Source organism: Tursiops truncatus, chromosome 17 (assembly GCF_011762595.2).
Source record: "Tursiops truncatus isolate mTurTru1 chromosome 17, mTurTru1.mat.Y, whole genome shotgun sequence".
Lineage (NCBI taxonomy): Eukaryota > Metazoa > Chordata > Mammalia > Artiodactyla > Delphinidae > Tursiops > Tursiops truncatus.
Window position 1 is genome coordinate 3,112,634 of NC_047050.1, and position 12,512 is coordinate 3,125,145.

Here is a 12,512-nt window from a genome sequence, read left to right on the forward strand (position 1 = left end):
TGCCTTTCTCAAAGAAAGCACAGGAAAATGCTGACACTAAGCTTCTCCATTCCAGGGGACTTATCATAACTAAAACATTAAAGCTAAAATAGCTTGGTACATAACTAGAGAGGAGGGGGGAAAAGGATATTCTCTCATCAGCTAGTCAATGACAAAGAGCAAATAAACCAGTTTTTGGCTATAGAGACAATTTACCTTTCCTTTTGTAATCGTACATCAAAAAATTTACTGAGGCCAAATCAGATTCCTAAATTCAAGAAAAAGTTTTCAAATTTTAAATGTTTCATCTTTAATTCATGATCATTTGCACAATAAAAATTCTTAACCAAAAAATTTTCTCCACTGGCAAAGGGAAAACTCCCAGTCAACATCCTATTCCATACCCAGCTTTTTTTCCACATTGGAAATATACATTAAAAAAAAAGGGGGGGGGGCTTCCCTGATGGCGCAGTGGTTAAGAATCCGCCTGCCAATGCAGGGGACGTGGGTTCAAGCCCTGGTCCAGGAAGATCCCACATGCCACGGAGCAACTAAGCCCGTGCGCCACGACTACTGAGCCTGAGCTCTAGAGCCTGCGAGCCACAACTACTGAGCCTGCGAGCCACAGCTACTGAGCCTGCAAGCCACAACTACTGAGCCCACGTGCCACAACTACTGAAGCCCGCATGCCTAGAGCCCGTGCTCTGCAACAAGAGAAGCCACTGCAATGAGAAGCCCGCGCACGGCAACAAAGAGTAGCCCCCACTCACCGCAACAAGAGAAAGCCCACACGCAGCAACTAAGACACAAGGCAGCCAAAAATTAATTAATTAAAAAACTAACAATAAATTCTTCAAGAGAAAGAACTATTAAAATGAAGTTGTTTTTTATTAACAAAAGAAGAATTATGCTTCAACAGCCCTACTTTCAACAAAAGGGGAAAATAAAACTGTATTTAATGGAAACTTCAGGAAAATATCTGTCAATAAAAGCTCACTGATTGCAACAGCCTCCAACTCTATTAAATGCCAACATTCTGTAAACGAACTTCATGAAAGAAACAGAAACAAACCAAGAGAGAGAAAATTACTAAATAATTAATTTACATTGAAAAATGTGGCTCAGGGTAAAGTAAAAGAAGGAGGGAATCCAGTGGAGTATTCTCTAGTTTCCTGACAGACTTGAAAGATTTTTCTCTGCTAAACAGTAGATAAAAAACCATTTTTGAGTGCCCTCTGCCTTGAATCCCATTCTTCGTGCATAGACGATATGAAAAGGGTAAAAACATTTTCAGTCCCTCAAGCACCACGCGCACCAGCTCTGAAATCTATCCCTAGTCCATCTACTGCTTGGTACCAACTGTTACCATTCTAGTCCATGGCATGAGCCATCCCTACCCACGGCCACAATGAGAATCTATGAAACGGTCTTCCTGCTGCCACACTCACCCCCAACCATCCACTCTCCACAGACGAGCCTGTGAGACCTTTCAAAGTACAAATCAAATCCTGTCACTCCCCTGTTAAAACCTTTAACCATGACTTTCAACTCATCCAACAGAAGGACCCACCAGACCCTCCGTGATCAGATCCCAGCCACCTCGCCTCGCCCATCTCCTTTCCTTCTGGCCTCACCCACTCCTTCAACTTGCCCTCGAAGCCCAGTACTGCTGACAGTTCCCTGTGGTGGCGACTGGCGCAATGCAGGATGCTGAACAGCATCCCTGGCCTCGACCCACCAGCTGCCATTAGTACCACCTCCCAGACCCCAGCTGCCACATCCAAACATGTCTCCAGGCGTTGCTCTTAAAGAAGCCAAGCTCCCTCCTGCTTCCTGGTCCTTTCCCCTCCCGTTCCCTCCACCTGAAATCCAACCCCCAACACTGGAGGTGGGTGACTGGTTCCTTTCCATCACTGTCTCAACCTGGCTGCTGGGACCACTCAGAAAGGCCATCTCTCATCACCCACTTCCATCACATCTGTCGCCTGGAGCCTAGCGTAATAGGGTACAAATTAAGTGCTCAAAGAGCACCTGCTGGAAGAATGCATAAATGTCAGTATTCATGAGAAAAGTACTTAAGTGGCAGGATCCTAACATTTAATACATGATGTCACGGTGGCAATCCTGGATCCTCTGCTATCCTGTATCTGCCTGCATCTTTCACACGTGAGCATTTGCATGTGCCATTAATCTGTCCTTTGGAACTATCAGTAGCATTACCGTCAGTTAGCGCATCTTTCCCAAGGATGGGGAATAGAGAGGCATCTGAGCTCAGAAGAGCGCGGAACAGCCAACCTACTGCTCAAACAGCCACGGCCGAGAGAGTCCAGGGGTGTCTGCTCACGGACACAGATGGGTCACCATTGTATCTAAGTAGTCACTCTAATTTATCTTGTTTTGAGTACAAAAAGGTCAATAATTTTGACTTAAAAGATAAAAGCAAGAGGAAAAACATGACTCTGGCTACTATTTCAAAGGCAAAAGGCTATAACGGACGAAATGTGAGAGCTGAATCTTAACTGATCAATCAGCTTTTACTGTTTTCATGTGAACTGGTAAAAATCCATTCAGGTTAACCATACGCCGAACAGTTAAACCCTGCAAAATTGTAGCGTCTCTAATCAGCAGTCGAGATGAATTCCATTCAACTCTCAAAAAACTTATTCACCTATGTCGTAATGGTCCTTTTAGTTACTTCTGGAGTTGTTTCTGATACTAGTACTTTGAATATACATTTCTTCAGAACACTAATGCAGCTGTTTTTTCTAAATCATCACATCACTGCTCTGAACGGCTAAAATGTAACTCTAGGTATTAATCAAAATCACTGCTTTAAAAGCCACCACTCATCGGAGCCTTTCCACAAGAACTTCTGGACAGGAACGTGAGGCCCAACAGAGCAGCAGGGGGTGGGCGGCACCTACCAGTTGTGCACCATGAGCTTCTGCACGGCCAGGAGGGCGTTGTAGCGCACCTGCTGGTCCTCGTGGTGCATGTGGTTCATCACCAGCTGCTTCCCGCCGAGCTGCTCGATGACCCTGGGGGCCAGAAGCCACGTGGTGAAGACGCTGCAGTTACTTTCAAATGCAAGCTGTTAGCAGAAAGGCCCAACTCCAAACTGCCCAATGGTTTTACAAAGAAAAGTTACCATACAGGTAAGTAAACCAACACACGTGTCTTTTTTAAAATATCATTTTCTCCAAATCACAGACTTAAAGTTTTTATATATTTTCTCTTGAATCCCTAGTGATAAATCCAACTGTTATTCTCATTTCCTAGTCTGGGCAAATGTCATCAACCTGGACTGCTGCAGTAATCTAGATTACAGTGTTCTATAGGCAGTTGAGTAGTAACTTCTTTATCACCAGGATTTGTGGCTTGCTTAAAAACCAGTATACTGAATACCACCGTATGTCTGAAGTAACATCAGATCAATACTAAGCCCAGCAGTTGCCATGCTGTGAACCAGATACGGGCTCAGATGCAGACAGCAGAGAACACGAGGTTAAAAAGCACTCCGTAGGAGCCATGTTAATTTCCTGAAAAAACTTGATTTGTTAAGATATCTGCCCTTTCCTGTAATGATGGAACATGAACATGCCACATGACCTGCTGGGCAGTGAAACAAATGAGAAAATTCCTGTTGTCAAGAACACCAGGAGGACTGACAACTGGCACTGCTTTCTGTCACTGCCCCCTCAACCCCCTGAAAAATCCAGTTACTACAGACACAAAAGCAAAGTGAAAATGGTTATTTGCCTCACGAATGGAAGGAGGTTCTCTGCTCCTCTGGGGGGGAGCGGGGGCATGCAAAGAGCCGGCGAGTGTCTTTAACCCCAGCCTGGGAGTGTGGGAGCTGCGGTCGGTGCTGCCTGCTGCCTGGTGAGTGACATCGCCACCACACAGTCTGTGACAAGCGGCACCTTAGTGCAGTAGGGCTTCTGGTGGTTTAGGACAACCTCGCAGATGAGCACATGGGGTCAGAGGTGAGGGAGACGCTTTATCTGTACACCTGTTTATATTTTGTTTTTTAAAGCATCTTTTTAAAAAAAATGTACTGAATTGAGAAAAATAATGCAGTATAATTATACCCAAACTTTATGAGTGCTTGATACGTGCCAGGAATGTAACAAGCTTCTCCAGACAGCATACAACAGCCTCAGTCTCATTTAATGCTTTCTCCCTCAACTCCTATCCTTTCACTGTTAGCGTACCTAAGCGATTTCACATTACCAAGCCAGCCTCACCTCCTCTGCAAAGCCTTACCTGTCTCCTCCCAGAGGGAATTCCTCACTCTTCAGTACTTGGAAACACATCCTTCCATTACTATATATCTACTGTGACTTTTCTTACACATGTTATATTTCCTTTTATATTTGGAAACTACTCAGGTCAGTAACAATATAACCACAAATAATAACTTAAAAATCACCAGTGCTAACAAAATGGCTTTTGAATTAAATCACACAAACCAAAGAAAACCCTGAACGTGATATTTCTGGTGTGATCTCTGCTGGCTACTGCACAACAGTACTGTACACGTGTGCTTATGTTTTCATACTTCCCATCTTTAATTAGGTTTATCATTTATCACGATTCCCGGTACTATGGTCATCTTGGTTCTGCTCACTCCGTCAGCTCCTCAGCTGAATGAGTCTACTTTACAGGAGTATATAAACTAGGACCTCTATGTGGAATGCCTCGGGACACCCCGAGGAAACCAAGGCTCCTCACTTACCGCTTGCCTCGCGGGTAATGCCGAACGTACTCGCCGACATCATGGGCAGCAACAGCTAAGACTTGTGGGTCATCGGACACCTCCAGAAGTTTGGTCAAAATCCTGAAATAAATTTAATACAAAGAGAGATTGATTTCTAATTCTTTTCTAGAGCACAACAGAGCAAAGGTATAATGCCAATACTCTCCTGAAAATAAACATTTACAAATATAACTATTTTCTACAAGTTTCACTGCTACACACGATACACTACACATGATTTACTGCAGGTAAGTTAGCAGCTTTCAAACCTTTATACACACATTAACAGGTCACTTTCAGATTCACAACGTCCACCACCCACAATTCCCACAATACCAGGGAAAGGGAAGAAGGGAAAACATAGGGAGTTTTTAGGGCAGTGAAACTATCCTGTGTGATACTGTGACACAGCAGGAACTGTACAACAGAAAGGCATGAACCTGAACGTAAACTATGGACTTCAGTTAAAATAATGTATAAATATTGGTTCATCAACTAACAAACGTGCCACACTTAGGCAAGACATTAAAAATAGGGGAAACTGTGCCTGGTGGAGGAAGAGAGGGTATATGAGTACTCTCTGTACTCCCTTCAATTTTTCTGTAAACCTAAAATTATTCTAAAAATTAAATTCTATTAATTTTACCAGTTATAGTAAGGTATATATGTAGTAATTCTATCAAGAAACTGAGAAGATGACCCAAAAATGGGAGATAATATTTGCACAGCATATTATCTGATCAGGGATTTACATCCAAAATATATTAAAAAACTCTTACAACTAAATACTAAAAAGAGAACCCATTTAAAAAATGAACTAAGAATCTGAACAGACATTTCTCCAAAGATATAAAATGGCCAATAAGGACAAGAAAAGATGCCAGACTCGTTAGCCATCAAGGAAATACAAATCAAAACCATGATGAGATATCACTTCACACTCACTAAAACGGCTAGAATCAAGAAGTCAGACAATAGTAAGTGCTGACATGGAGATGGAGAAATCAGAATCCTCATACACTGCTGGTGGAAATATGAAATTGTACAGCCACTTTGGAAAACAGTTGAGTAGTTCCTAAGATGGTTAAACAGAGTCACCATATGATTCAGCAATTCTATTCATAGATGTCTACCCAAGGAAGAGAAATAAAAACGTACGTCCACATAAAAACTTGTACACAAATGTTTATTACCAGTATTTTTCATAATAACCCAAATGCCCATCACCTAATGAGTGGATAAATAAAATGTAATATGTCCTTATGATGGAATATTATATGACCATCAAAAGGAACAAAGTACTGCTAAATGCTACAACATGAATGAACCTTGAACACCTTATGGTAAATGAAAGAAGCTGGTCACAAAAGAACAAATATTACATGATTACATTTACATGAAATTTTCCTAATAGGCAAATCCATAGAGACAGAAAGTAAAAGCTTAGGGCTGAGGGCGTGGTTGGGCAGAGAAGTGACAGCTAAAGGATACAGGGTTTCTTTCTGAAGTGATGGAAAATGTTCTATAATTGACTGTGTCGATGGTTACACAACCCAGTGAATATACTGATTTATACACTTTAAATGGGTGAATTGTGTGGTATGGGACTTATATCTCAGTAAAAAAGAAAGACACTTGCACATATTAGGTCATCTTTATTATATATAACAAAGGGAACCGTGCAAAGTAGTGGGGAAAATGTATGTTATTTTCAATAAATGTTGCTAGTTCAATTAGATATCCATGTAATGAAAAAAACAAATCTTGTCCTACCTTATACACCTTACCCAAAAACCAATTCCACACGGAATGGAAATCTAAATGTGAGAGGTTAAACGATAAAGCTTCTAGCAGGTAACACAGGAGTATATCTTCAGGACCTTGGGTAGGCAAAAACTTCTTAATCAGACACAAGAAAGCACTAGCCATAAATAATAAACTGAGCTACATCAAAAGTAAAGAGTTACTGGCATTTGACGTGGTAGAAGAAGAGCTGTGATGAATACATATGACCAAGAAACCTATAGAATTCCCACAAAAACAAAAACAAAAACTTGAACAGGCACTTCTCCTGGGAAAAAAGATATCCAAATGGCCAATAAGCACACGAAAAGGTATTCAACCACATGGTAAGGAAGAAAATAGAAATTAAAACCATGGAATATCTAAAAATTTTAAGAGGGACAAAAATGTGTCCACGAGTATGTGGAAGGATGGGGGTTTTTCAGAGTGTAAACTGGCATTTAAAACTTACTTCAAGAGCTCATAATTCTTCTCATTTAACCTCACAGCATTTTCTCTCCAAAATTTCTCAGATTTGTGCACAGGACTCCATTCCAATCTTCCAGATTTAAGTTCTGAACTATATTCATCAAATGAGCTGTAAAAAGATTTCAAAGTTTATAAGAATCTGAGAGATAGATACTCCAAAATTTAATAAAATAAAACATCTTCACTAATTATTTAACGACAAAGACTGATCATACTTTGTACATTCAAAAATTACCTCTAAACAAGTTTCAATGGCTTAATTTTCAATAAATCATGTGAAACTTATTCAGGGTACTAAGGTCCAGTACTCCTGTCAAATTTGAATGTTCACCATGAGATATTAAAAGGAGCACTTGCTTTCAAAATTCTAACCTTAATATACACATAAATGTATGTACATCATTAAAATATCTGATAGGGACTTCCCTGGTGGCACAGTGGTTAAGAATCCACCTGCCAACGCAGGGGACATGGGTTCAAGCCCTGGTCTGGGAAGATCTGACATGCCGCAGAGCAACTAAGCTCGTGCGCCACAACTACTGAGCCTGTGCTCTAGAGCCCACAAGCCACAACTACTGAGCCTGCGTGCCACAACTACTGAAGCCCACACACCTAGAACCCATGCTCTGCAACAACAGAAGCCACCGCAGTGAGAAGCCCGCACACAGCAATGAAGAGTAGTCCCCGCTCGCCACAACGAGAGAAAGCCCGTGCGCAGCAACAAGGACCTAACGCAGCCACAAATAAATAAATAAATAAATAAAAATAAATTAAATATCTGATAATCTAGCATTGTTTCTACCATGCCTCTTAAAACACTGTATTTGCCAGACCACTAGATACATAAAGATAAATTTATGTAAAAGTATATTACTTTAACACAAAATAAAATAGAATATTCTATTATACTTTAAATGACAAACCATGATACTGCAGTACAAAAATAAAAACACAATACCTCAGTACAATATTTCTAAATGTGACTACCCACAATGCAGAGGTAATTCATTAACTGAATTAGCCCACTACAGATTAATTAAAAACAAAACCCTCTGTGCATGTAACAAACTAAAATGCACTTTAATTCAAAAATTATTCACTGTGTATCAAGCAACAATTATTCAAATCTTCATAATATAAAACTGCTTTAACGTGGTTAGCCAGTGAACAAAGTGACAAGACATGCTTATACTTTCTTTCAAGTAAAATTTTCAAAAAGAAGTAGCTATTTAATACTGATTGATAATTCAGTATAACAGAGATTCACTGGTTAAGCTGATCAGAGTAACCTGTTAAATAAAGCAGTAATTTAATGAAAGGCTATTTAGTATAAGAAGTAATATTGTTTAACTAATATGCTAAACCTGTAACAATATAAAGAGACAAATCTATTTCAACTGCTCCCATCACCATGTTAGCTGTAAGTAAACAGCAATATTTTTCACATTACCAAATTCAACATGAAAAATCAGTAAATAATAACAATTGGCTGGCATGGATTAAATAACTTAGAAAGCTATCACTAACCTTATTTACTTTTTTAAAAGGGTCTCAAATCATTATTACAGAAGAACCAATGATAATTTTTTAAATAAACATAATAAAATACAATTTGTGTAAACTGCAAGCCTATTGCTGGCCTATTATATTACACACAACTTATTCATATTTGAAATTATAAAAAGACAAAAATCACCTGCCTTCGTCCACAAAGCCCCATACACACCACTGATGGGTGACAGCTCCCACCTCTATAAACGCTTCTGGGCCTTGAGCTTATGGGCTGCACTGAATTATCTGGTAAACACATTTTTGGAACACATACTATACTAAAGGCACTTGCTGGACACCTCATGGAAAATCCTACAAGGTTAGCATTTTTATCACTATTTTACCAAAGGGAAAATTGAGACTTTAAAATGTCAAGAGGCTTGTTCAAGGCCACACGTGGACAAAGTGGCCAAACAATTCAAACTGGAGTCATCCTGGCTCCCAAACCCAACCTACTTCCAGTGAGTAACTCTCTTTTTAAAATGTATCAATAGTTCAAAAACAAAGAATGCATGGGTTAATGGGAAAAATCATCAAGCTATTATTAAACAAAAAAGAACCAGGACCAGAAGAATACATAGAACCCTATTTGTGTGTGTCTGTGTGTGTGTGTGTGTGCACGCACATGCGTGCATGCTAGGGGGAGGGGGGCTAGGTTTTTTGGGGAATGAACACAAGAAACCAGAGGGGCAGGGGGAAGTAGGTGGGGAAGATGGGGGTACTGGTGTGTTGTCCCTTCTGTACTGTATTGTATTCTGTAGTGTACTGTATTCTGTACTGTATAAAAAAACGGATTTTTTTCTTTACTGCATGTACATCACTTGCATAATTTTTAAAATAAAAAATAAATAAAACCAATAGGGACTTCACAAAAGCAGGAGGGCTTCCCTGGTGGCGCATTGGTTGAAAGTCCGCCTGCCGATGCAGGGGACATGGGTTCGTGCCCCAGTCCGGGAGGATCCCACATGCCGCGGAGCGGCTGGGCCCGTGAGCCATGGCCACTGAGCCTGTGCGTCCGGAGCCTGTGCTCCGCAACGGGAGAGGCCATGGCAGTGAGAGGCCCGCATACCGAAAAAAAAAAAAAAAAAAAAAAAAGCAGGAAAAATACTCTTTCCATATCTAAGCAAACCTCCTCCACAAATTAACAATGACTGCTGCTTAAAAAAGATTTTAAACCAGGGGGAGATTCTCAAAGGGTGGCACCCACAACCCGTGGTAGAACACCAGGTCACATTTTAGACAACAGAGAACAGTGGGGATCTACACGAAAGAGGAGAAATAACACACAGCTCTGACCAATGGTTGCCATGATGGTGAGCCAGTGTTTTCATACCCCTCAATTTTCAATAGAAGACATGATGTTTTAGTGCAATCTTTTGAGTTTATAGTTCATAACAAATTTAAATTCCCTTAAAATATGAGGCAAGTCAAACAAGGCCCAATATACCCAGCCTGTGAGAATTAAAAAGAATAACATACCTAAGATCCTGGACACTCTCACCAAGTTTCTCCAAGAGAAATTTTATATCTTCACTGATATCTTCGTCATCATACTTCTGCTGTTCCAAGTTCTCCAACTGTTTCAGAACTTTGCACTGAATCATAGCCAGAGCATACTCTTGGCGAGTTTCTCTTTCAGTTGATTTTTCTAAGAAGTTCTGGGTTAGACAAAGACACAATGAGAAATGATATAATCTGTTATGTGATGTTCTCTGCACCTGCTTTCACATCCTCTCTCCCCTTCCTGTTCTCAGGTTAACTATCACCTTAAGTGGATGACTGGATCACAAATCCCGACTTCTTTCCTACGCATCTGTCCCACATCAGGGGCATCCTTCTGATTCCTTCCTTACTTACTGGCTTACTAAACATTTTAAATTACTGACCTAGACAAGCCTCAAAACACTGAACACATTTACAGTGAGGTCCATCACCATCCTTCCTCACAGCCCTGCTCTTGAGGTCACCACCATGAACACTCCATTTCTTGGCCACATGGAGCCCTTAGGATGCTAAGAAAGACTGTTTCCTCAAGTATCTCTCTAGTTCCCAGTCACTGACCTTTTCCTCCGTCCAATCAACCTGTAAGTGCACAAAGGACGGCAATTAAAAAAACTCTCTTGCTTCAGTAATTACCAGAAAAGTTTTGTGACATTCAAGCAAATTTCTCAGTTTTCTTCTGCAATTTTTAAGAGTACTGATGAAATCAGCAAAAGAATCTAAGTATTTCTGAAGATAAACTGTTCACTAAATTAACCAATATTTCAGAGCAAAACCATGCTCACGCTGAGGTCTAGAACAAGGACAAACAAGCTCTCAAGAAAGCCACCTTCACAAAGTTGGTAAAGAAGGCCTGTCAAATCTCCCACACTCAAAAAAATCCTGGAATAACAATTCTAAATCAACTGTACCAAAATTTTAAATTTCTTTATTTTTGCAAGGAAGTTATATTTCTAATAATTATGCTAAATAAATGCAGAGAGAGATTTAGCTTAGCATATGGAAATTAGTAAGATCGATCCCTACCAAAATTCCAATTTTCACAGAAATAGGAAAAGCAATGCTAAAACTTGTATAGAAATATAAAAGACTCCAAATATCCAAAGCAATCCTGAGAAAGAAGAATAAAGCTGGAGAAGTCACACGTACTGATTTCAAACTAAACTACAAGGCTACAATGATCCAAACAGTATGGTAATGGCATAAAACAGACAGAATTCAATGGGACAGAATAGAGAGCCCAGAAATAAGCCCGTACATATTCAGTCAACTAATATTTGATGAGGGAGCCAAGAAAACCTATTGGGGAAAGGATAGTCTCTTCAATAATGTCAGCAGGGAAACTGGATAACCACATGCAAAAAAATGAAATTGGACCCGTATCTTATACCAGTCACAAAAACTAACTCAAAAGGGATTAAAGACTTAAACATAAGACCGGAAACTGTCAGACTCATAGAAGAAAACACAGGGGAAAATCTCCTTGACATTAGCCTTGGGAATAATTTTTTGGATATGACACCAAAAGCACAGCAAAAGTAAAAATCAACAACTGGGACTACATCAAACTAAAAAGCTTCCACACAGCCAAAGAAACAAAAAAAGCAAAATGAAAAGGCATCCTACAAAATGGGAGAAAACATTTGCAAACCATACATCTGATAGGAGGGCAATATCTAAAATGTATAAAGAACTCATTTAACTCACTAGCAACAACAACAACAAAAAAGCACAAGCCAATTAAAAAATGGGCAGCGGATCTATATAGACATTCTCCCAAAGAAGACATAAACATGGCCAACAGATCATGAAACAGTAAACAGTGCTCAACATCACTGATCATCAGGGAAAATCAAGTCAAAACCACAATTAAATATCACTTTGCACTTGTTAGGACAGCTATTATCAAAAACAAGACAGCCAGTGTTGTCCAGATCGTGCAGATAAGAGAACACTTGTGCACTACTGGTGAGAACGTAATATTAACTTCAAGTATAATGGAAAAGGTTAAGGATAAATATTGTGACACCAAAACAACCTATAAGAAATAAAATACTACAAAGCAGCACAGTTAAAAAGCCAATAGAAAAATTAAACTGAAATTCTAAAAAGAACTCAGTTAACGTAAGAGAAGGCAGGAATGGAAGACAGAACAAAAGACAGATGAAACAAACAGAAGAAAATAATAAAATGGTAGACCTAAATCCAACCACACCAATAATTACTCTAAATGTCAGTGAACTAAACACTCCAATTAAGAAGCAGAGATTATTAGAACAGATAAAAATTCAAGACCCAAGTATATGTTGTCTCAAAGAGACAAATTTTAAATATAAGACACAGATAGGTTGAAACTAAAAGATGGAAAACCATAAGTGGAAGAAAGCTGACATGTCTATATTAATTTCAAATAAAGTAGATATCAAGACCAAGAGCACTGGGACTTCCCTGG

The 12,512-nt window shown here is 39.6% G+C and overlaps 1 protein-coding gene across 15 annotated transcripts in view; it reads right to left on the reverse strand.

Annotated features, from left to right (window-relative positions):
• The window catches only part of ATP6V1H (ATPase H+ transporting V1 subunit H), a 144,644-nt gene that overhangs the window by 57,605 nt on the left and 74,527 nt on the right, over positions 1-12,512 (reverse strand). For 12 of the 15 annotated variants that reach the window (XR_012327146.1, XR_012327147.1, XM_033842787.2 and 9 more), the window contains 4 exons: positions 10,040-10,218; positions 6,993-7,118; positions 4,718-4,819; positions 2,904-3,017 (listed from right to left, as the gene is read on the reverse strand). Coding sequence is in view for 10 of the 15 variants with exons in the window: in XM_033842787.2 (XP_033698678.1) it covers positions 2,904-3,017; positions 4,718-4,819; positions 6,993-7,118; positions 10,040-10,218 (521 nt within the window). In the remaining 5 variants the exon portion in view is untranslated. Of the gene's footprint in view, positions 1-2,903; positions 3,098-4,717; positions 4,820-6,992; positions 7,119-10,039; positions 10,219-12,512 lie in introns of all 15 variants that reach the window. The other 3 variants (XR_002174405.3, XR_012327148.1, XR_002174404.3) reach the window with 1 other exon arrangement.